A 24,646-nucleotide genomic window follows, 5' to 3' on the forward strand; every position below is an offset into this window, starting at 1 on the left:
TCAGAATTGCCCACCTATGGGCCGCACAGATATTCGTCCGCCCGTGAGAGGACAATTGTAGTTATTGAAACCCAAAGATACTGTCATCGCTGTAAACTAAGGCGAACATCCATCGCCTGGAAACCGAGCTTCCATCTCAAAGCAGACACTTTGCAAGCGAGGAGGCGGACCGGTCTGTTGACGCAGAGTGACTACTTCGGCGGCGTCAACGAGACCATGCTGCTGAGCGGGGTCCAGTGCATGGGTCTTCAGAAGAACCTGGCTGACTGCCTGCACGACCAGCTGGGCGCAGGCGCTGTCAGCTGCGCGGGGCTCGGAGAGAGCATCACCGGCGTTGTCTGCGTAAGGGGTAGGCGCTGGGGGCGTAAAAAGAACCAGGCTACGCCTTACAACTAACGCAAACTTGCTGCCAAACCTCTGATATTCTCATGCGCGAAATGTTTTCTAAATTCTGTTACGGGCACGAGTGCAATTACTAGTAACGGGTTGAAGGGGGCGAGGACACAAACAGGCCCTCCCACCTATTTTTTTCCCTCTCTTTGACCGTGAACAGCGCGCGTATTAGTGGAGGGGCCCCGCAACAAGGGGCCAAAGATTTTCTACACCCAAGGCAATTCATTGAGTCAAGCTATAAGCGTTTGCTAATAACCGGAAGTTTGCGCTCTTTTGTCTTGCGATGGGGTAAAACAGGGAGAGTAACGTAAATGCGATACGGACTGAAAAAAAAAACAAACGAAATGTTGTCGCACATCCTGCCACGCAAGTAGAAGAATTTTAAGCATGCAATTCACTAACAGTGATTACTACATATGTATTCTCATTTTGCATATATTTAAAGAACCTTAACATTAATATAGGCGATCTTCAAGCAAAAAGTGCAGATAGCTGAAGGGCACATTTAATAGCAGTCCATAGCTCAAGTGTGAAATGTGTTGAGTGTGCACGTCTCGGCTTTGTTAATGTTTTTGGTTAGTACAGTAATAGACAAGCACAATATTTGTATATTTTAAGGGTGAGCACAAGAAAAATGCACCAGGTACAATCTATAAAAGCAAAGGGGTTAAATGCTGCTGGGAAAATAAATTGTTCTGGATATTCGCTCCCGGATATGTTTGCTAAATCGTGCTTTCAAATCTAAGCTAGGTTCGATCGAGTCACAAGAAGACTGAGTAGTGCCAATTTGCGTGATATGATGTTGAATATGCAAGCCGTTTTGCGCTCTCGACGAGAGCCGTCTAGAATTCAACGGCCATGCGTTGCCATAATTTTGTTTTAAGCTCATAGCCCGAAGTATATCCAAAGCTCGTGGAGGCAACCTCTGCAGATATCACGACGCATATATTCTGGGTGGTTTTGCACACAGAGCGGTCCGTTCCGAATAAAATGTCGCTTACAAGCAGCCACCGCGTGTGCCTCTCCTGATTACTAAGAGTTTGCTTACGCCTGCGTTGCTTCTGAAATTCTAACACACGCCAACCGACAGCTCTATAATATCAGAAGCCATGCTTAAAGCAGCTACTGCCTTTGCGAAATATGCGATTTAAAGCCACATGTTTCAGGGAGGTCCGCCACTAATTTTTAAAGATAGGCTTTTTGAGGTAAAGACCTTCTTTTTGCAGCATAGGAATATATGCGTTGGCGGACACAGCAAAAAAGGCGAATGACGTTAACTTTTAAAGTGAATAACTAAATTCTAATATTCAGCTTTCTGGCTAATAAAGATAACTCCTGGTTTCAGTTTGTCAATAGTAGTAGCCATATTGGTTTTTAGAACCACGTAAATGCAGTTACAGTCGCCGGTCCGGCTCAACCAATTGAGGCCATTTCTCGCCGCGCAGTTCGAAAGCGCACGCTTGCGGTGCGCACACAGTCCATCAAAGGCGTGGCAACGTGACGTTCTCTCTGGCTGGAGGAGCGTTAAACGGGACAGACGAGATCACGCGGCACCGGCTGCTGCGAGCGCGAACAATGCTCTGGTTCGCTGCACTGCAGAGCAAGCGGACCTGGTGATCGACGAGCACGAAGTGGAGCGCTCCGCGTACCTGGAGGATCGGCAGCTGCTCTACCTGCAGTGCGCCATGGAGGAGCACTGTATCTCCGCTTCTGCGTACGCGCTCAAGGCGGACCCGGGTGAGAGCGCATTGGTTGTGGGGTCAGTTTTTATGTCTATAAAATGTCCCACCCACTAGCCCCCACCGCACTCTTCCGGATTTCAATGGTGGCGCTCAGTTGCAAGTTACTAAACACCTGATACAAAAGGGCACACAGCGTCCGAATTGCGTTTCGACTGTTTTGGCAGCGTCGTATGAACGCGTGTCCAACCCTTTAGCTATGAAGAGAGCAGCAGCTGCGAAGCACGGACTGGTTACGTGCACAAAGAAAAGAGAGAGGGGGCGGTGGGGGGGAAGAGCTTGACTGTAGCAAGCAGCTATGTGTGGTCACGTGAGATCGACTGCTTAACGCGTCCGATAAATAACTCACACTCTCAAACAAATTGTGAGGGACCTTCAATGCATTCTGATTAAGAGCGTTAAGACGAGCGTTCTCGTAACACAGCCGGCAAACGCAACTTAAGCGGAGTATCGTACTCAATGGAGCTCCTGTACTGGAAATTACCGGCAAATGCGCTGCGCTGGAGAGAGTTCGCGCCAAACAGGACAGCCTAGCGGACGGCTCTCGCTCCAGCCCCAAGTTTTATGCTCATGGCTTAATCCTCGCCAGAATTTCTCTCTCATTCGCCTTCCGGAGCCGCAACGCACCGCTACCGAATATTAAAATATTGCGGTACTGTACATTCACTGTAAAATTTATTTTTTTGCCATCGAGCTAACTTCTTCCCTTCTTGAAATACCAGTTTATATGTAGAAACAAGACGTTTTTTCTTAGTTTGAAATTCGCGGACGGAAGAATAGCTACGAACCTCTCCTTAGCGTGGCCTCTGTGACAGTGTTTTGTATAATGCGATAAGCTAAGGGTACTCTTCTGCAGGAAATGAAATTCAGCGTCGGCTTTGTTGTGAGCGAATAATCCGCATTGGTCGAAAACGTACCTACGTCACATGTGGAGCGGCAGATTTGAAAAGTGTTTAAAGCCTTCGAGAACTGATCATTATGAGGTTTCAACTCTGCTCATGCGTGATTAGGATATGTAAGTGTACAAAGCAAATAAACTAAGCTCAAAAGAATATTGGAATAGTAAGTAGGAAATCGAACCCCTGGGTTGCAAGTCTGGCACGCTATCGCAAGGCAACGCAGGCACGTTCGTACGGCTTAGATAAAGCGGAGCTTTGTAATGACGTGGGGTTTTCACATAACAATTGCGATAATGAAATAAGATACAGTGCCCGTATCTGCGAGGGCAATTGTTCTCATGACTGGACGAATTAGCACTTTCGCGTCATACCCTTTAAGGAAGAGCCTAACTGCCCCCTGATTTTTTTTGTACTATCAAGGACAAGGACTCCATGACGCGAGAAAAGTGGTTTGGGCAATTATATGTGAGGTCTGTCGACGATCGCTTCATTCACTACAACAGATTACAGCACGGAAGTCACCCTTTGACCTCCACAAATGCGGACTCAAGCCACCGGCCAATAAAAATTATTTTGCCTCGATTGCCGCTGGCGCGTCCTCAACAGTTTTCACCCCGATAGCACACACGTTGCTTGAAGCGCGTGCACGTGACAATCAGTGGTATACCTTACAGTTGCTATCTCGATCACGTAATCATCGCCCCTTTAATAATTACACAAACATGACGCGCGCTGGCGCCACTGACGAGACACATGGGACATATTGCCGCGAATATTTGCAGTGTTTGTTCATTCTTCAATGCTGCCTGTACGCCGCTTTATCCTGTGTTTGCGATGCAAGGCACGACCAGAGTTATCTCAATTGATTGCATACTGGCAGAGCTGATTCTACGTTCTTCCAGATTTTTCAAGAAACTTTGCACGCTTTATCTCGAAAGTTCGCTATCAGCTTCAAATTGAGCACAGCCGAGAGCGGTGGGCATTCTGATCGACGATAGCCAAGCACGCTTCTTGCGACGTCGCCGCCGAGCGATTCAGCGCATTGTGGGCGCAAGTCAGCGGAAATAAAGAGTTTTGTATAGACATCATTTTCGCAGCCTTTCAGCTCTCGGGACTCCAGTCACCACTTCGTGGCAGCTGGTGAAGGTGCTTGGTTGCCTTCCATGTACAGTCTGGCGTGATTTGAAGGTTATCATGTGAGCGTTGACCGAGAACAGGAACAGCGCCATGGCCTAAAATCCTCTGCTGTGGCGAGGGAAGTATCAGGCTGGCTTCCCGCACTCTCTTTGCTGTTCCTTAAGCAGCCGCCACTCCCTTCTAGGCAAGCAGCTTCCTAATTTCTTTCCTCCATCTAACAGGCAGTGATTTTATTACGCGTGACGTATTCTTCGATATTATCTCTAATTGGACCCTACGAAGGTGCATCTGGCGTGTGCAACAGCAGTTATATCCTTATGCAAAATTCTTTCTCGAAATTTCATCGGCGGACAAAGACAGTATGACGAGGCGATGTGGTGAAGCATATTTTTTGCAACTCAGCAAGTCGAAGATCAGCTCTACCGATTTTTTCCCACCAATTTTTTTATCGGCCGCCAAGATAAGAGGTAACAAAGTCCACGCTCGATTTCAAAGAATATAAAGCTAAGAATAAAGAAAAAGGGTGGCGATTTCGTTGCGGGTGGTGATGGTTGTAGCAAGGTACAACGAAGAAGGGAGAGAAAAATGCGAAATCGTGACCTTCATTGTTCCAAAACCGGCCGCTAGGCGCCTGGAACGTTAGGCCGGTCGACGTTAGCGCGATAACCTTCAAATCGCGCTAGACTGTACCGGACACCCCCTTCAAGTCGTGAAGCCAGCGCTTAGCACCATAGGACGAGCCAGCAGGTCACAGAGCCAGCTGAACTCTCCAGGGAGAGCAGCCTGAGTTTGCGAACCTGCCGGACCGCACCCGACAACGAAAAGACGCTGGAACGTCAACCACGCCCTCGTCACAGACGACGACCCCGATCATCATTCAGTTGCCGCGAATACCGCCAGCAACTTGCGGGAAGTTTTCCGCGAAGTAGTCCGGAGGAGCTACGCCGATTACTGCCATTCTCCCCACAGCCGCAAGTAGCGACTCTCATGAATGTGGTACGGGAAGAAGTGCAACAGGCACTTGGCAACCCGACAGCCACAGAACCCCACGCCATGACCTATGCGCTGCAACACACACTCCTCAGCCCCAACGACAACCCCTACGTCTTCTCCGAGATGAGGAGCCACTTCTTCCAGAACGCCGGCTTCAAGGCCCCGCCAGCCCAGCCTGCGAACGACGGTCAAGTCCCAGGAAATGCGACGCCTGGAGAACTTCCGACAACCGACCGTTGTGCTTCGATTGGGGTGAAGCCGGCCATATTCTTCGTCACTGCCCGTATTGACGTATCGCTTTTCGTGGATGTGCTGTTGACGCCCCACGACCACGCTTCGGCCAACGTCCGCAAGAAATCGAGGAGTACCTGCGTCGAGAGGAGTACTCGCCGAACCGCCTTCCGCGCTCACCATCGCCGTCAGTCTCGCGCTTTGCGTCGCCACGCCGCAGCTACGCAGCCGCGGTATGAGGAAGGTCCTGCAGTCCACGTAGGATAACCAAAGACAGCAACCTTTGGAGGTGAGGTTGCTCCCGAGCGAAACACCCAAGATCCTCCAACCACCATAGCGCACGAAGACGCCGCCCCCGACGCGCGCCGACGCCGCATACAACGACAACCTCGACCACGACGTAAACCGCCTTCAAAACGACGCCACTACCGAGAAAATCTTCAACGACACGTTCTACTCACCATACCCATACCCGACGAAGCCGTGACCCGACCAACAGAACGACGTGCAACGCAAGAGCCAAGACATCTCACTTAGAAGTAGTTATCGATGGCCGGAAATCTACGGCTCTAGTTGACGCAGGAGCCAATTACTCGGTAATGAATGGAACATTCGCTGCGCAGCTGAGGAATGTCACGACCGCTTGCGACGGCCCACAAATTCGCACCGCAGGGGCCACCTCAATACGCCGTCAGGACGAAGCACAGCTTGAGCGACTGGCAAAGAAAATACCTATCCTGCGACTTTCGTTGTGCTACGGCAATGTTCGCGCGAAGTGATCTTAAGCATAAATTTTCTTAATGAACATGAGGCGATCATTGACCTGCGATCAATGCTGATCACTTTTTCGACAAACGAAGCCATGTCTGATAAAACCTCTTGAAGATCACGTCGCCCTGAGGGCCCTGAAGGAATAAGCGAGCGTCCCGCCCCGTTCGAACGTTATCTTGACCGTAGGCGCCACGAAAGCCATTAACGCCGAAGCCATCATCGAGGGGATCATGCAGTTGCTTCTAGACCGAGGAATCAGCGTCGCAAGAGGCATCGCACATTTCCGTAATGGCCAGGCCGAAGTACTGTTAACTATCCTCAACCAAGTATACTGGCACATTAACAGAGGGACGACGACTGCTTTCAACGGCGAAATGTCCGACGTACGAGACACCTTCGCCATCTCCGACCAACCCGCAGAAGATTCGCCTGACCAAGAGAACTCGCCCACTTTCGACAACAACCCAGCCCTGCCCTGGAACAGACAAGACCAGATCCGCAATCTGCTTCGAAGATAGAGCGAACGTTTTTCGTCATCGCCGAACGTCCGATAACGGCCAGTTTCCAAGCATCGTATTATAACCGACGAGCACGCCCGAGCTCTCCATCAAAGTTCCTACTGTGCGTCACCGCGAGAACGAAAAGCCATCCGGTACCATGTGGAAGAAATGCTTCGGGACGACGTCAGCCAGTCTTCAAACAGCCCATGGGCAGCACAGGTTCTTCTAGCGAGAAAAAAGACGGCGCACTTCGATTCGGCGTTGAATACCGCCACTTGAACAATATAACAAAGAAGGACGTCTACCTCGTCCCGCGCATCGACGACACAATGGACCGGCTCTGCAACGCCAAGTATTTATCATGAATGCACCTCAAAAAAGCGGCTACTGGCAAATTGAGGTTGATGAAAGAGATCACGAGAAGTCCGTATTAATTACTCCGGATGTACTCTTAGAGTTCAAGGTGAAGCTATTTGGTCTCTGCTCCGCACCAGCGACGTTTCAGCGAGTAATGGATACAGTGCTGGCACGCCTGAAGTGGAAAATTTGTCTGGTATATTTAAATCACGTCGTTGTCTTAGCTTCGATCATTTAAGAGCACCTCAAAAGAGTTCGAACAGTACTAAGCGCCATGACATCGTCTTGCCTGACCTTGAATGCAGAGAATTGCCAGTTTGCCTATGAAGAGCTGCTGTTTCTAGGCCACTTCATTAGCAAGGAGGGAGTACGCCCTGACCCGAAAAAGAGGCTGCTATTGAATAGTTCCTACCACCGGCCGATAAGAAAGAAGTGCGCAGATTCCTTGGACTGAGCGCATATTACCGACGATTTGTGAAAACTTTTCGGGCATCGTCGATCCCCTGACATAAATGACTAAGGCAGACGTGCCTTTTAAATGGGAAGCCCCGCAAGCAGAAGCCTTCAAAGAACCATCATTAGGCACACAGCAGCCTATTAGGACAATAAATAGCTACTCATTGTTAAGCTACTTTCTTAAAGTTGTTTTCATTTGCAGAATCCTCTATATTAATTTAGGACTGAAGCAAGAGGTAGCTTTTAATCTCTTTTTACTAAGAATAAGAAAAGACACAACAGTGGCTGCTTCCAGCAGTTTCAGAGATCAACCCTCTGATGTTCGCTGTGAATTGATGCTGCAGATTGATGTTGATTACATGGCTGCATTTTCATGCAGTGCTATCTGGCCAAGCCTTGTTTGCATCCGAAAACCACAGCCACTTTTTCACATATCTCTCGGTGGCATCCAGTCTTTATTCTGTGTAATTTGAAATCTTGTTTTACATGTCAAGGATTAAAAAAAATTATAAGGATGATTGCGATAGTCCCTAATGTGAAATTTGTGCACAGCTCTGTAGGTGTTTTGAATTCACGATATATTGAAGAATTTGAGAGATATGTGTGCGTATGCAGTTACAAAGGACTCTTTATTTTCTATGCACCTTCTTTATTCAAACAACACTCCTGTCCAAGTTTTTTATTTTCACGAAGGAGGCTTTGTGTTTGGAGAAATGGATGGAGATCTTTCAACCTGCTGCACCAAAGCCTGGTTCTCGAAGACGAGGTTCTCATTGTAGTGGGAGGAGTTATGATGGAGAGCAACAGGATATTCTCGCGCATATGAGTGGATGTTTTATAGTAGGAAGGCAACGCTGTGAGCGGCTTGGTCGACGCGGATAATTTATTGCATGCAGCACAGTTCACAGCACCGCCCCCAAATCAGCGGAGCAGAGGCAGCGAGTGGGTGTGCATGGATACATTCCGCTGCATACAGACCTCCCTTACCCTAGCTACCCTACCTATGCTCATGCAGTGGTGATGCACAACGGCGCACATGGCGTGCACCACTTTGGCATCATCTATGAGTGAGCGGTGACATCTTGTTCACTCGGTTATGCTGACAGCGAAATGGCTCAACCCACAAACAGGCGCTTAATTGCTGCACCCAGAATGAGCATATACAAGTCTAGAAATGACATAAACTATGGATCCTTTTAGTTGTCAGGTGTATAGACATCGTTTTTTAATGATAGGTTATTGAGCATTGCTTTGACTCTGCCTATGATGTGAATGTTATAGTTTGTACGAGTAAGCAATGTTGAACGTAACATCACCTTGTGTTTATTCTGTTCTAATTTACATTTCATGTTTCAACCTGGTGGCAGGTGTGAGTGTGGAATACATGCACTGTGTGCTGCAATGCGTCTGCAGGCAAATAACTGAGGCGTTGTTCAGTACAGGAAATTGCTCTGAAAAATCTTATGTTGGTAAGTGCTTAAATTTTGACAGTATGCATTCGGTCACTCTCCTTGGCTTATCTTCTTTCTACACCGTCTTCAAGGACTAGAGGTATTAAAAACGAGTATGGGTTTTCAAGCTGAAAAACAGAAATTTCAAAAAAATGCAGTGACAAAAGTGATTCAGATATACAGGGACAGTACATAAACTCAACAGCTGCTTCTTTTAAATATTGACGGGTCTCTTGCAACATTTATTGCAGCATTGATTGCAGCCAGCAGGTGCCTTCTTTCATTACTAATCTTCAGTTCAATTTGTTCAGTCATACTTTCCTTTTCACAACGAAGGAGACCAGGAATAAAAGCCAAAGAACAGCTTGACAAGAGGCCTGGCGCCTAGTAAACATAGCAGTATAGCGAGTTGGAGGCAGCGGCAGTGTGTCCAAAAAGATCAATGCATAGAAATGAACCATACAAAGCGATAAACAAACAAATACGGCAGCACAATGTCTAAAACGGTACGGACGAAATTGTTTTGGTTGTGCACAACACAACTGACATATCACAAGATACAAAAGAGGCACGGAAAAGGTTTTCTCGACAATGCCTTAAGCATTGTGTTTGAAATCCCCTTGTCATGTGGCAAATCAGTTGTGGGCGTAAGGAAAGAGAACCTGGGAGGGTGTGGTAGACAACCCTGAACCGTGCTAGGAGTGATATTTGGTGATCACTCAGGCACAAAAGGACAGAGAGATGCGGAGGAGGCGGCAGAGCCTATTTCACTACATTTTAAAACGAGGCAACTGTGCGCTGCTTCAAGTAGAATTCGAGGTTATGTGCCATACACTACCGTGTTTGCTTTCATGAAGTTATTTACTGTACATTAAACAGACAAGGCATTAGTTAATGAACGACTCAGGGAGCTTGCAAAAATTTGAACAATGGCTAAATCTAAATTTTGGACCTTGAACATAAATTGTGGAAATTATCTGGTAAAATGGTAGTTTTTGGCACTCTGCAGGAGAAGTGGCTGCAGCTAATGAAGGAGGAGGCTTGTTAGAGATCACTGGAGAAAGCTTTCGCCTTTCTGCCGGCACAGGCTGCTGGCGCTGCTCACAATTTTGATGAAATGATTGTTCACTAAGAAAGATGGCCTAGAACAGTGCCGTGTGGTTGTGGCTTAATGAGGCAGCAAACAAATGAAACCACCCCTCATGAGATCTGCAATATTGATCTTTATGTGACATCAAAAATTACTCAAAGGAAAAGCAGGTCTTAGAAATTGGATATCCAAAATATTTTAGAAAGCGAAGTTATTTAAAAATTAACACAGTAATTAAAAGGGTAGTGTACATTATATAATTCAATCACCAATGATGACTTACTTATATTGGCCTTTGGGGGAGAGCAAGAAGCAAAGGCTCAGTAAAGTAGCCCGCAGAAATATGGACGAGTACAAATGATCGTACATTTAGCTATTTCTTACGAGAAGTAATATTTCTGTTTGCGAGTAATTTATAGCAGAGTAGATTTAGAAAAAGGCAAATAAGCGCACGCCCACAGAGTATGCAGCTGGGAGCATTGTCTGCTAAGCAGTTTCTTGTGTCGTATTCCACGCTCCTATATTAGCCTCTTGCATGTTCATGTTGTTAGTTTTGCGTGTATTTCAAGTACTGAAGGCTTTACATGAAAGGGTTTCATCAAGATTGAAAATGTAAACGAAGCCAAGCACACTTAAACATGAGATAACCCAAAGCTTGGACATTTCGTTTCTTTCTCACTTTATTGTTCACAAAAAAACACTGTAGAGTGGCTGCTGGATATCCGATATTTAAAAACCACCCCTCCAGCCTCCCAGTGCCTCTGCTGCTAGGAAATAAGATTACATTGTGACATAGATTGTGTTGATAACGGCCCATTGTACTGAAGAACAAAGCTGTTATGCGAGGAGGTAAGGAACAGACGATCAATGTCTTGGTTTATTTCATGTTTAAGTGGGCTGGGCCTACTTTAAAGTTTTAGTCTTTTGTTTGGTTGCTATATTGTAAATCTTTGGCTAATAATGTACTGGTAAAAACATCCTCATGCACATTCTCCCAGTTTGAGCATTGATAGGGGGTAATATTTGCAAGAATGATCAGCCCAGCAGGTGACATTCCCAGCTGTATGCTCTTTGGAACCATTTGCTCAGTCTTGACCTTTCCACAATTTCACTTGATCTTAAGGTGCTGGTGAACAGAAAAGTCGACTTGGGTGTGATAACTAGAGATATGGAAAACTTGTACGCTTTCTGAATATTTCTATGTATTGCCATTTACCTTTAAGAGTACTGAAGCTTTAGAATTCCTAGTTAAATGCGTCACACTATCCCATTCTTTTGAAACCACATTCACTGCTGAAAAAATATAAAACGTACCTGCATCAGGTAAACAGTATAGGCTGTGGCCTCAGTATTAGTAGAGGTGAAATGCAGAAATGGCCTGAGTGCTGCACAGTACCAATGCACATTAAATAACCTTAAGTGCTCAAAAATAGAATAGTCCTTTGTTGGGCTAGTTGGTAATGCATTAAAGCACTGTGTTTGACACTTCCCTGTCTGTCCTTGTCTGTGTCTGCTACTAGTATCTGCTTCAATAGTCAAATTAATTCGGAGTCTGCCAGTATGGCTTCTTTCATGTTGCGCAACTTTGAACATGAAACTGGCCATACCAATCATAACATATCGTAATAAACTATTGATGAGGTTATGGTACCATTCATCCAATTCATAAGAAACTATGCATCTCATAGGGAAACTCATTTATGATAGAAGCTTCTGCTCTCTCCGTTTATGGGCATCATTTGATTTCATCAACAACTAAATGCCTAATATGACCTAAAGTGTTTCCATCCCCATTTATTGTGGCAGTTCTCATTTATTTAGAATTGTTTCCTTTGAATATTGACTAGGTATAAATGTGGCAATTCATAATATGTCTGCCTTTATTTTGTGTCAGCGTCATTGGTAGTGTGGTATTTTGGGGCCAGAGTTCTGTATTTGGCAGGCTCTGAAAGTTGTTCAAACACTGCATGCAGCTCTTCTAATCATTTTCACTCACTGCTCCAGCTGCCACAGTTTTCTGCGGTGGAAACTAAGTGCACTTAATCGGGTATACAATCAGTCGTTTTCTTGCTGGAGCCCATCAGTATTGACCCTAAATGTTAATTATTAAGAAGCCATGTACTAATGCTCTGCAATTTTTGCATTTGAGTTGAAGAAGCTCTGCATCACTGTATAATAACCAGTAACACCGCTCATTACCTCCATGCTTGGCCATCTTGAAACGTTATTTAGTGTGGAATGAAATATTTGAATGTGGAAAGTGATCCTCTGTATTTTAAAGACATCTTTGAGGTATTTATTTCTTGTGTAAAGTTGTAGTAATATTATAGTGGGGTGATTCAAACCATCCATGTGAGAAATTCCAACAGCTTAATGGTCTGAAGGAGCCCGTAATTTGGGCATGTAGGTGATGGCCTGTTTGCAACGACCTGTTGGTGACGGCCTGTTGGTGACTGTTTTATCGGTGTTCGCAGATGCTATGCCTACTTTGTTATTAGCTCTATGGTATGGATCGTGCTTGCAGGCATCAGGTTATCAGTGTAAGGCCTAATAAGGGAAGCTAAGTCTAATGGCATACCAATTAGTTCACAATGACAGCTTTCATAACTCAAAATGTGTGGTGCACATTGTAATAACTTAGCTTTTTCAATTTTTACATTCCAAGCTGTTGCAAAAAGGCAGCACCTATTACTATAAAGCTTTCTTAGCTGGCCAAAAGGGGCAATAGTGCCCTATTTATATACTGACAGCCAGTTTTAAGGAAAACAAAAGCTTTTTTGTCACCTATTGCTACCAGAAAGATACCTATTAACAAAAATACCACACACAAACAAGGCATACGAGAAATGAAAAAAACTATTAATGAGGTGCTCCTGTCATCCTCTGCATATCTGCCAACTTCTGGGAAAGGTGCTTGCGGACGGATTTTAGCCTCTTCTCTGCAAGCTCCTTTGGCTCATCTTCCATGTAGATATCGAAAAGAGCAGCACATCAGAAAAAAGTACATACCAGATTAGAATTCAAATGGACGCATGTTATAACGGCAAGCTTTAAATACAAGTAAAATTCGGAATTAGCGCTCTCAAGAGAAGTAAGTGAAGCAGAAAATTTGAAAAGAAGCAAATTTTCACTATTAAATGCAAAAATTCAATGAAATGTACGTCTAAGATTAGCGTGCAGCACCAGTTCAGCCAGATGAACTGAAACTCGGTGCTGGCTATGCCCAAAACAAACGTCCACTGCATGCATGCCTCATCATTTGCTTGCTATGACATTGCTGCGTGCTGCGCGTACCAACAGCCACAGACAGTGCCAAAATTTTCCATGCAGTGAAATGTGGCAAAGTGCTGCTATCAATCTACGCCATTAAATCATTTTCTAAACAAAAAAGTTATATTTATTACACATACACAATTTACAAATATGCACTGAAATGCTGCTACTGGGGCTCAGCTGCTTAGATGTGCAATGTTAGAATGACGCTTTGCAAATGCCAACTGCAGCAACCCCTAGTCTCATCACGTGTAGGATATATTGGGGCTGTGATCAAAGTAATGCATGAAGACTAGTGTTTTTTTTTTCAATGTACAGGCACTCCCAGCTCCATGCAAGGCTTACTAGGGGAGACTCCTAGGAAAGTTTTTTGCAGCAGTGGCCAGGTGGCGATGTTACAAGAGACAATGTTCTTTTCTTCATATCTGCACAGCATTGGTTACCATGTGGCGCCAAGCAGTATAAACCATCAACCATGCCACAAAAAGTCCGCCCAATTAATTGAAATATTTAGTCAAGCTCACTTATAATGGCCGCTATTACAATGGACGCTCGCTCATTAAAAATGTGGGTGACGCTACCATCAAAACATGTGTTACAGCAATGCTACTGTGTCTAAGATACAACGAACAACCATGACCACACAACTGGGTTAGAGCGAACAAGGAGGCACTCTGAACTCGGCTCCGCAATCGAAAAACACGACCTTCCCACCAGTTTGGTGACAGAAAAGCGTTTTCCAGTTTCCGCGACACTCACGCACCCTCTGCCAAAACAAGGTGGCGATGCCAAAAAAGCAACATTAAACCTGGCATCAGAAATGCTGGTCAAGCATGCAGCAATGGTTCGCAACGTCAATTGATGGATGCACGTGTGCCGGCTTTTTAGAGTAGAAGGAGAGGCATGATGGGCATGAGATCAGTGCAACTTTGAAAGCGAAACTACTGCAGGCAGTCGGTGATCAACCACTGGCAGCGATCTCAGATCTTTGAATGCTAGTCATGTGGTATACATTGCTGCTCCGTTTGGCTGTCCAGTCGGTTCTCCAACTCCTGCTTTGCAGTGGCTTGGAGGCCATGTGCATACAACAGACAGTGCAATTGATACATTCTGTGCGCACGCATCAATTGCAACAGCTTCGTTGCGGCATCCTTAAAACTTGGTCAAAGATCGGAGAATGCATAGGGCGACCTGCCACCAGTTGCTGTGAACCCTCATTTCATAATTATCAATATCACGCACATAAAGCAGGTCATTGACATAAAGGATCTCAGTGAGAGCCATATAAAGACTGGATATCTTTGAAAGCGCCATGATAAGGTCTGCACGAAGAAGCAGAAGGGCATAACACAACTAGTAAAAACTAAACGCTACTTTTGCCTGATTTTGCATTTTTCGCTTTAATAATTAAGGCAAGTCCTGTTACTACAAACCTCGGATACAATGAACACGATCTCCGTGACTATCATATAAGTGGGCTCGACTGCCAGCGTAATAAAAAGAAAGGACTTGCACCTTTCAGAGAGGAGACTTTTTCCGGTGTAAGCGCCGGTTTTGCTTCGGTTCTGCCAAGTGATCGGCACTTGTTTGATAGCATGCGGGTCACACAGCGGCTCTTCCTCATCTGGCGTGCAGTAGACTTGGGTGGCACTAAGGCAGAACATTGAGTCTGTCGGTGCCCTCAGCAGCATCTGCCAGACGTCGTGCTTCATCCAGACACTACTGCCAGCATAGACCTGCAGCAAACATAAAGAATTTAACATGTGCACACTGACAGGAGTGACTCAAAAGGTTTTAAATAAAAGTTCATGATTTTAAAAATAAAAAACTGAGAAACACAGAAATGCAGGCATGAATGCATTCTTCTGCAGTCAGCAGTGTCCAAAATCAGAACAGAAGTAGATAGTGAAATGTTAATTTTTTTCGATTTTTTTTAAAAACGCTTGTGTGCAAAATAGCAAACGCCTTTGGCAGTTCTTGATTGGCTTCAAAGTTGAAAACCACCAGAAGTTAAAAGAACTTTCCCTGCTCCAAGGCAGACAAACTTCAGAATTAATAAATTTCAGAGATTAACAACTAGGCACTCTTTGAGCCCAATCACTTATTCATTCTAAAATTTTTCCAGATGCCTCCTTGCTATATAGTCCAGAGTTTGAAGGAATATAGTCTGGCGATGGGCGAACATTGTAGAAATAAGCATACTCTCGCCAAAAGTTTTGACGAAAAGGAAACACGACGTTTCGTGGCCCGTACGGGTCCCTTGATCATATCTTTTGGCCAGTGTATGTTTATTTCTGCAAAGCCTCCTTGCAATACGTTGCAATTTACTCGATATAAGGTTGGACAGAGTAACCTCCACATGATCAAAAATTATTCGTATATTGAGAATTTTGTACTGACAAAATAACTGCAGGTCTATAATTCTGTCATCAGGCAATGAAGCACAAAAATGTCATTTAGAAGAACGGAAAGCTGGGCAAGTTGGTTTGTGTTATCCAGTGTAAACAGCTGGAAAAAGACGAACATAGGAAAAGCAAGACAACACAAGCGCTGACTTCCAACTACTGGTTTATTAAGCACACGTATATATATACACTTTTTCCAGCTGCACACAAAACAAAGACGGAAAGCAATACTGCCTCATTACAGATACATAACCTGCTTTTCAGAATATGCCCTCTCCCGGGATGCAGTTTGGCTGCTAGCCAGTGATAATGAAGGTTTGCTAACGCATGCAGAACCCCTCTTATCAATGTGATATGCTCCCTTATAACTCTCTTACTTGAGCGAAAATATCTTCGGCGAAAGCCCATCTGGTTGGTTTCTTAAGATAGTTGAGAGAAAACTGACGCCTAACAATATTTTTAAGTTTGCCCAACATTTCGGGACAAACTCGGTCCCTTCTTCAGGCGTGACTAAAGTGTGCTAACAGCAGCGGGTTGCTGTCCTCGCCCTCCCTTTGTTAGCACGTGGCGCACTTCACTAACGTACGCGGAGGGGAGCGTTCCTGGAGTCCCATTCATCGCCGTCTTTGTGAGCCGGATGTGCCATGACTGCACATGTCGCCTCTTGAACAGGATTGGTTCCATGGCCAAGACGCTCACCTCCTCGATAGCTATCCGGTGGTCGGCGCGCTCGCAGTGTTGGGGTGGGGGTTGGATTCTGAATTCATTAGACGGATGTCATTTTTGTGTTGCCTTATTCTTTGGTGGAGGTTTTTTGTTTCACCGATGTGTGAAGCCGGGAACCTGGAGCATGGGATTTTGTAAACGACACCTGGTTGTTTTTATCTGGGGATTCGTCTTTGGGTTGTGGTAAGAAGCGGCTTATTGTCGAAACAGGTTTGTGAGCCACGTAGATTCCACGTTTTCCCAGAATGCTTGCAAGTTCCTTCCTGCCTCCCCTTACATATGGAAGCACAACACGAGCGAGTTTAGTTGTTTTATTGTTGTCTGGTTCCCCGGGCCTCCGAGCTTGACAGCGACCAACGCGTTGAATAAAGCCACGTGTGTAGCCATTTTTCTGCAGGTCGGCGACCTCTGGGGTGGGACCTCTGGGTTAGAGCTTTGCATCGCGTACACCAAACGTTGCCTGCACAAGATTGCAGTGCAACAGTCCGAATTGCAGTCAATATATATAATCCACTAATACATACGTGAAAGCGACAGGCCTGCGGTGTATTCTTGCTTTGTTCACATATATGCCTCGTACGCCAGGGAGATCGAGCGGCGGCCGTGGCACAGCACATTTATCCCACTACTTTTGTACATCGTCTCTGCGCTCAGGAGTAAGCGCACGCCCATGCCGGAGGAGCTGCACGCAAACTACTCGCCTAGATCACAGCCAAGTCTGCGCTAACCAAGGTTTTTCAGCAGTATGGATCTTTCAGCAACCAAAGCGGAGCAGGAAAAATCAGAGCTTTGTCTGCCCTGGACAAAGCACTGGAAATTTATGGCATATATAAAGCCCGATCAACATATGCTTTACGGCAGTCGGCTGTGACCGGACCAGCGCCATGCCTCGTCCGCGTGACAAAGTGGTGGGATACGGCCGCACAACTTTAGTGCCTCGAGCAATAGGAGCATATTTTGAAAGAACGTGCTTCAGTCAATCTGAACCGAAAGGTTACCCGCTGGGGCGAAAATTTCATTGGGCTCGGCAGCTTTCGTAGAAGATTTATCAAGAGTTTGTGGCTGGTGCTGCCAGACATTTTTTGGAAAATTTGACCCTCCCAAATATGCCTATAGCAGTAGTGGTTTCATAAAAGAAACAAAAAGGAAGGAAAAGATGCACTCAATTGCTATATAATATCTTTTGAAACATTACGGAAAAAAGGCCCGGACGGCACAATGTGGACAGGACATATAAAATATTTTAAGCACCGGAGGCGCAGCCGGCGCAAATAAGGGACAGAAATCCAGTAGAAGTGCTGAGGGGAGCTAGAGAGAAAGGGCATGGGGAGATATTTGTGCACTATATATTCACAATATTTACAAATATATAAAAAGTGAGAGTTTAGTGCCGCTCGCGTACCAGTGTCAGGAGCTGTTCGAATTAGAATCGCGGGTGAGCGACCACTGCACATGTTATTTGCAATATATAACCCGCACGTCGTCCTGTCGCTATAATTATAATGGATCGTGCTCGCGGCGCACTGAACAAGCGGCCGGCGTGGGGCCCCCACCCCGGCCGCATCTGCCTTCCAAATACAGCGACTTACGTTTGTATGTGCCGGATTTAAAAAAAAAACCTGATCGCAAAATACTGGTCTAATACTGGTCGACATTTTAAACTAATTTACCTATCTAGCTTCCACTGTGCTTGTTCGCAGATTTCGCTCAAGCCTTCGAGCCGCACAGCCATATCTACATAATTATCCACTCACGGGCTCTGCCTCGAGATTTTTCTCTTTTTTGCTCTTTCTTGGGAGACATTCGTTGCACCTGCGGTAAGAGCGCGCAAAACGCAAACCTCATGAGGCTGGCGTTCCATGGTGGCTTCAGCTGCATAATATCGCGATGGCAGGAAAGCCGCGACAGCTCTATAGACGCTACCTTGAGCAGGAAACCAGCGTTCAACTTCCTAGACAGTCTGCATGTGGCCAATGGATTAAAAAGCGCCAAGACTTCAGCCGTTGCTCAGGTGGGTGTGTTTTAATTAGGTGCTTATGCAGGAGTCCGGTTTTCGACTGCTTGTTATTGAATCAGATTTTTGGCAAAACAATTACTCGCGGTGGTGCATTGCAAAGTACGAAATGTTTTGCGAAAGCACGGTTTTTGCAGGTCGACACCACCGCCACGTACCTCAAAGCGCGATTGAGGTGTGCATGCACTTACCAAGTCCAGTAATTATGCGCTTTTTCCCCTCGAAATCAACGGAGTTTAAACCTTGGACTCGTTCTAACAAAAGGAAAGGCGCATTAACTGTTCGCTCCGCAGATTGAAGTTGAAGCCCACGCTCTGCAATGCACAGCGCGTGTGTGTGTTGGAATTTAACACGAGGCGTGTTCGGCTCCAGGAATAGCGTAGTAAAAAAAAAAATCTGGAGGCACTTTGGCCATCTGAAGTGCGCGAGGCGAAAGCCTTTCGTGTGACCTTGGCTTTTGCTGTTGCTGCCTTTGTGGACTACTAATTAATCGTTATTTAACCACGAATTTTAACCACTGATTACTGGTTGACGAACAACAAATTAATGGGTGTTTAGCCACCGCCCACTAATTAAGGGTTGATACACTACGGATCACTAACTAATGATTAGTTAACTACTGACTGCTAAATAATGATTAATTATTAAGTGTTCATTAATTGTTTCTTGACCATTTCAAGTGACTATTTAGTAATGACTAGGATTAGTTGCGACTCGTTAACTAGTTGCTGGATGTAACGACGCCGGACAGATCTATGGCTTCGAATATGAGCCATTAAAAGCTTTCGCTTTAAAAAAAGCGGCGATAGCGGAATGGCCTCGCGCAGCGACCTTTTGTTGCCCCAGCCATTAAGATTTCCCAGAAAATTACTGTTGCAGAACTGTACGCGCCGCTGTGGGTTTGACTTTCACTCGTAAATATCGATGTGATTTCTTTTTCTACCTCATTTTTTCTATGTTGCCAAGGTTCATATACAAGATACTATTTTTCCAGGCATGAACCTCCGGATTAGTGCTTTTGCACTAATATATGCTTCAATTCTAGGCCGGTATTAATGTAAGCACAGTGGTGCTGAGCTTGTTAGCTTCGTAGTCACTTAAATAAAATGATGCCTCAACAAAGTCGTCAATTGACTGGCCTATGTTAGTGAGCATGATCAGCAAAATTGACACAGGCTGTGCCCAAACTTGTTTTAATGCCCTTGATCACTCCTCGTGCGTGCATATTTACAAAGCTGCCCATTTCTATGTCGGTTTTATATGCACTAACAAATATACCTTTCAACAGTGCAGAATCAAAGAAATAAATACAAAAAGGAGATTAACATTTAAGTAATACACTAACTAAATAATTAAACAAACTTAAGTTTAGTCCTCACTCAAAATATAGCTCTGTAGTCCCTCTACTTTTATGTTTTCAGGAAGAGGTTTGCATTATTTGCATCACTAACTAAGCCATGAACATAACCAGGACTATATATGCACATGAAAAAATGGTTTCTTAGGGGTTATGGCACTGATGGCAGCGTGCACGTCTGTACAATCAATATTACCCACTTACTCGGGATCGCACTGCTTTTAAACTCAAACCACTGACTCATCTGGTATATGTAGTCAGGAAAATGTTTAGAAAATGTTAGATTAATGATAGGTTCATGCACTCAATATTATTTTCCCATTGCATGTCTACTAACGTTCCTGGAGAAAGAGCAGTATGCTACAGATTGGGAGACAGTAAACAGTGACAGAAACTTTTGTGTACCTGTCGCTGCCACTTCCGTGCACTCTATTCCATGACTCATAAACTATTTTGTACCGATTGCATTAGTCCGCGGACATTTCGGTGTTTAAACGTCTTGCTGAATTCATTAAAACAGCATTAGAAATTTCTGCATTTCTTGAATGTTTTTGCTGTATAGAGCTGGCTGAAATCACTCGGTCCTCATAAGAAGGATTTGCTGTCAGCATAGCTAGAGCTACTTCACTCGAAACCTTTTTTGGATTCTTATGGTTTGGAAAAAAAGTGGACGGCTAAGGAGAAAAATTAAATAATCTGTGCACGCCTAAAAGAAAACAATTTGTTCAAAACTATACCACCTTGCTGTTTGCTGTAAAAGAATGAAATTTGCTAAGTGAAGCGACAATCATTTAGGTCGTTCTAAATATGTTTATTTTCGTTTTCAGGACAATCAGAACCAGGCAGCTGTAGGCTCAAGCCAGCATGAAAGAAAAAAAAATTGAATCTTAAAGTGCTGATGACATTGAGGGCTCAAGTTCAAGCTCGGGAAAGAAAACACAAAATGATGCTACTCATGAAATGCTTCCTACTTATGAAGATGACAGTGCTGACTCTACCACTGATGGCCGAGACACGGACCGCTCTGACCGAGAATAAGTGGAATGCAGCACTAATCAAGGCACACAAGAAAACAATGATGTTGAGAAAGGTGAACCGGAGAGTACAGACGACTTTTCTGGTGTTTTTGACGACTTTGAAGTGTACCTCGGGAAGCTTTCAAAGGAAACGCTGCCACATCAGTCAACAACTAAAGCTCAAGCACTGCTGTTAATTTTGGCTTACATTGTGAAAGCAGGGCTTACCTGGTCACAGGTTAAAGGTCTTCTGACACTTCTTAATGCCCTTTTTGGAGAAGCAGTTGCGCCACAGTCTACCTACTTGATGTGGAAGATGTGGAACGAGAAAAAACAGGCAGTGAGGTTGAATTTATTCTGCCACAATTGGGCATCAATACTCAATATAAAGCAATTTAGTGGCTAATGTGGATGCACTTGGTGCCTTGAGGATGGTACGTGTGTTGATGGTATGTTTCAGTGACTATTTTATGAGCATCTCGGCACTACTCATGCCATCCCTGCCAACAGTGAAGTTACTTGTGGAGGCTGCAACAAAGGAAAGTGTGAAAAGCCTAATAGGAATGGGAAGTTTTTCGTCATTGTAGACATCAAGCATTATACCTCCATCCTTTTTGAAAATATACAGAGGCTTTCAACAGCGATACGAGAGACAGGAATCTACAGAGATGTGACAGATGGCGACCTCTATCGAAGCACTCGGCGACAGCTCAAGATGTCATAGAGTGATGTCACACTCACATTTAACACTGATAGGGCACCTGTGTTTGAGTCGTCGAAAAGCTCAATCTGGCCTATACAAGTTATGTTGAACGAACTGCCCGTGGAAGTTCGGTGGAGCAACGTGACACTCTCAGGGCTGTGGCTTGGAAAGAACCATCTGCCTATGCACATGTTTATGCGAAGGTTTTTTGATGAAGTTAAGAATATTGAAACATTTGTGTGCTCCCATGGTAGAAAAATTGGGAAGTCTGCGGTACATGCAGTGGCGTGTTGTGTGGACTCACCGGCAAGGGCATCCATCCTCAACATAAAGCAATTTAATGGCTATCATGGCCGCACTTGGTGCCTTGGGGAAGGTACATGTGTTGATGGTAAGTTTCAGTGAGTATTTCAAAGGTGGTTTGTTTCATAAGGGGTCTACAGAAACACCGACTGACAGTTCATCAGGTGACAAAATGGTATTATGGAGGTGCTAAAGTAGTGTTAAGTGAAATTAAAGGATAGAATTAAATGTATAACAGGCTCATGAATATAGAGGTACTTCCTGACCTTAAGTGGCTGGAACGCTGTCTCCATTGCAGACCATTATATTCAAAAAGGTGAATGTACTGTTTATTAACGCGTAATACTTTTATACTTTTTATATGCATTGGGTATGTTTTGGTGCTAGGCTGTCAGATTTATATGTGGTACTTGTATGCATTACATCTGGTTTTCATTCTCAATTCAAGTGGAAAGTTCAGACAGAATTTTGCAAGCTGTACATTACGACAGAAAGAGAACTGTAAAATATGCAACTTTTTCACGCACGATCAGATACCTCTACCATGGACAGCTAGCCTGTGAACGGACACACGGATGTATGCTGGAAGCAATGCGGCAAGCAAAGGTACCAGATGCAGCATTTGAAGGCTTCAAGGGGCATCTCCACTTCTCAGACTGAAGGGCCGTGACCTTGTATAGGACCTACTGCCAGGTTACATGCGTTACGTACTTGATGGCGTGACAAAGCAGCTGGTGGAAATGTGGCTTTCAGTTACCGGTTCAGCCTTCTACATCGAGTGGAATGTCAGGCTTTTGGATTGTAGACTGTGCACAATTAAGCCTCTAATCACTTTCTCGAGGACTGCACGGCCCCTCTCGGAGCGTGCTTATTGAAGGGCAACTGAGTGGAGGTACTGGCTTTTGTTTTATAGTGTCCTATGATTGTCAGATCTTCTGTCTCGACCATACATGGTACACTTTGCACTCCTCCGGAAGGCATTGTTTCTGTTGCTGCATAAGTGAGAGTGACATCTCTGCAGCTGAAGTGTTATTGCTGTCTTTTGTACAGCAGGCAGCTAGGCTCTGTGATGATACAGCAATGACATTTAATGTTCATCAGCTCATGCACCTACCTAAAGCCACTCACAGGTTTGGCGCATTGTGGAGCATTTAAACATTTCCCTTCGAAGATGGAATTGGCCGCACACTGCGCCTTGTGTCAGCAGCCAAGATGGTGCCTATGCAGGTCGCTGAACGGTTCATTATGCACCATTCCTATCGGTGCTTGGAAAGGAATATGGAGCTTCGAGCTCAGTTGGCTTTTGCCGAGAGAAATATTGCCGCTCAGTACACAAGCAGCCACCAAACATGTGCTCTCGGTGTGCCGCACCCTGTTCCAGCATTTCCTGAGCACCGGACAACTATTTTCAATGCACGCTTTGGCTGCATCTCTCAATGTCAAGATACTTTCGAGCTCAAATTGGCAGCACTATATACATAGTTCTGATTATTCGACACCAGAGAAGACCTGTTCTTCTTATGTTAAAATGGTTGATGGTGCATAATATTATGTACTTAGAATTTATGAGAGTGCAGGCTGTCTATATTTGCACCCCCAACGACTGCTTGCTTCACCGCTCGTATTTGATGTGCTGCATATGCAGTGTCAGCATCCACCTACTGATAAGAATAATGGTACCGTTTTGATGATGTGGCTGTGCAGTGTTTTTTAATGTTAATAATCTTTCGTACTTGTGTGAAGTGCGAAACAAAAAGGAAAGTGACTGACACGGCAGAGATATACGATGTCAGTTCATGAAGCCAGTTTCAGTGTAATTTTTATTTTTGTATTCCTTTCAAGTAGCTCCTCAGAGTCAATTTTTTTCATATTTGTGGCCACGTAATTCATTGCAGTTAGCAACAATTACGCCTCATCTTCAGTGTGATTGAAGGCCAGGTTATATTGTCACATTGTCAAAAGGTCATTGTCAGCTTTAGTTTGAGCACAACCAAGAGCGGCAGACATCATCTTCCACAAGCGCCGAGCACGCTTCTTGCTATGCCGCTGCCGAGTCACTCTGTTCTTTATGGGCGCGAGTCAGCCCAATAAAGAGTTTCTTTTAGTAGCTTTTTTCCTGTCTTCCAAACTTTCGAACTGCCGTCACAGCTACGAAACAAATGTGAATGTTTCTTTTATGCTTGAAACCCTTATGCTCCAAAGAATTTATTGCAAATATGAGAACACATTGCCACACAGGCTGACATGAAATCTATTGATTGCATTTATATAATAGAAGGATATGCCCAGCCTTGCAGCCTCATAGGATGATTATGCTTTCTCCTGCTTGATTTTTTGTATGTTTGAAATGTTTGTGGTTTTTGAGTATAAAGAATGTATTGTATTTTTTACCATAATTTGCTAGCATGTCTTTTCAGTTTCAGCATGTTCCTTTTAACCATTTATTACTTCCTCTGCTTTTTGTTGTCCAACATGTATAATTATATCTGTAGGTGTGATGACAACCTCGAAACTGAGTGCACTTATTTTTGAGGCATATATGTTCCATGGGTGTGGGTGTGTGTAACCAAAAGTAGATCTGCTACTGCTATGGGTTAAGTTCTGTACTCCTAGCTACAGTGATGCGAAGAATGTTTGGGCGAATACCCCTTAAAGGAGGCTCTAGCCTATGATGCTGGCCGTTTGGTGTGGTGTAATGGTTAATTCCTGTTTCCCTAGTGTGACACATAACAGAGGGCTGCAAAGGGTTAGCCATTAAATCTGTGCATTTCCCAGTGCAATCTTTAGTTACATCACGCTGTACCTATCACGTAGGCAACTTTAATGTTTTCA

At 44.7% G+C, this 24,646-nt stretch overlaps 1 protein-coding gene across 1 annotated transcript; it reads left to right on the forward strand.

Annotated features, from left to right (window-relative positions):
- The first annotated feature begins 215 nt into the window (after positions 1-215).
- Positions 216-8,547, forward strand: LOC144129033 (lysyl oxidase homolog 2B-like). The gene is made up of 4 exons (XM_077662916.1): positions 216-349; positions 1,993-2,130; positions 5,175-5,348; positions 8,492-8,547. The coding sequence occupies exons 1-4, from the start codon at positions 217-219 to the stop codon at positions 8,545-8,547; spliced, it is 501 nt and encodes a 166-aa protein (XP_077519042.1). The 5' UTR covers position 216.
- Positions 8,548-24,646: the final 16,099 nt, after the last annotated feature.

The sequence above is a fragment of the Amblyomma americanum genome, chromosome 1 (assembly GCF_052857255.1).
Source record: "Amblyomma americanum isolate KBUSLIRL-KWMA chromosome 1, ASM5285725v1, whole genome shotgun sequence".
NCBI lineage: Eukaryota > Metazoa > Arthropoda > Arachnida > Ixodida > Ixodidae > Amblyomma > Amblyomma americanum.

Excerpts from the sequence above, each read along its gene's own strand:
- LOC144129033 (XM_077662916.1), top strand. The coding sequence starts at position 217 with ATGCTGCTGAGCGGGGTCCAGTGCATGGGTCTTCAGAAGAACCTGGCT. Across the intron at positions 350-1,992 it reads CGGCGTTGTCTGCGTAAGGG|AGCAAGCGGACCTGGTGATC; the intron begins GTAGGCGCTGGG and ends GCTGCACTGCAG. Across the intron at positions 5,349-8,491 it reads AGCCCAGCCTGCGAACGACG|TGGTGATGCACAACGGCGCA; the intron begins GTCAAGTCCCAG and ends ATGCTCATGCAG.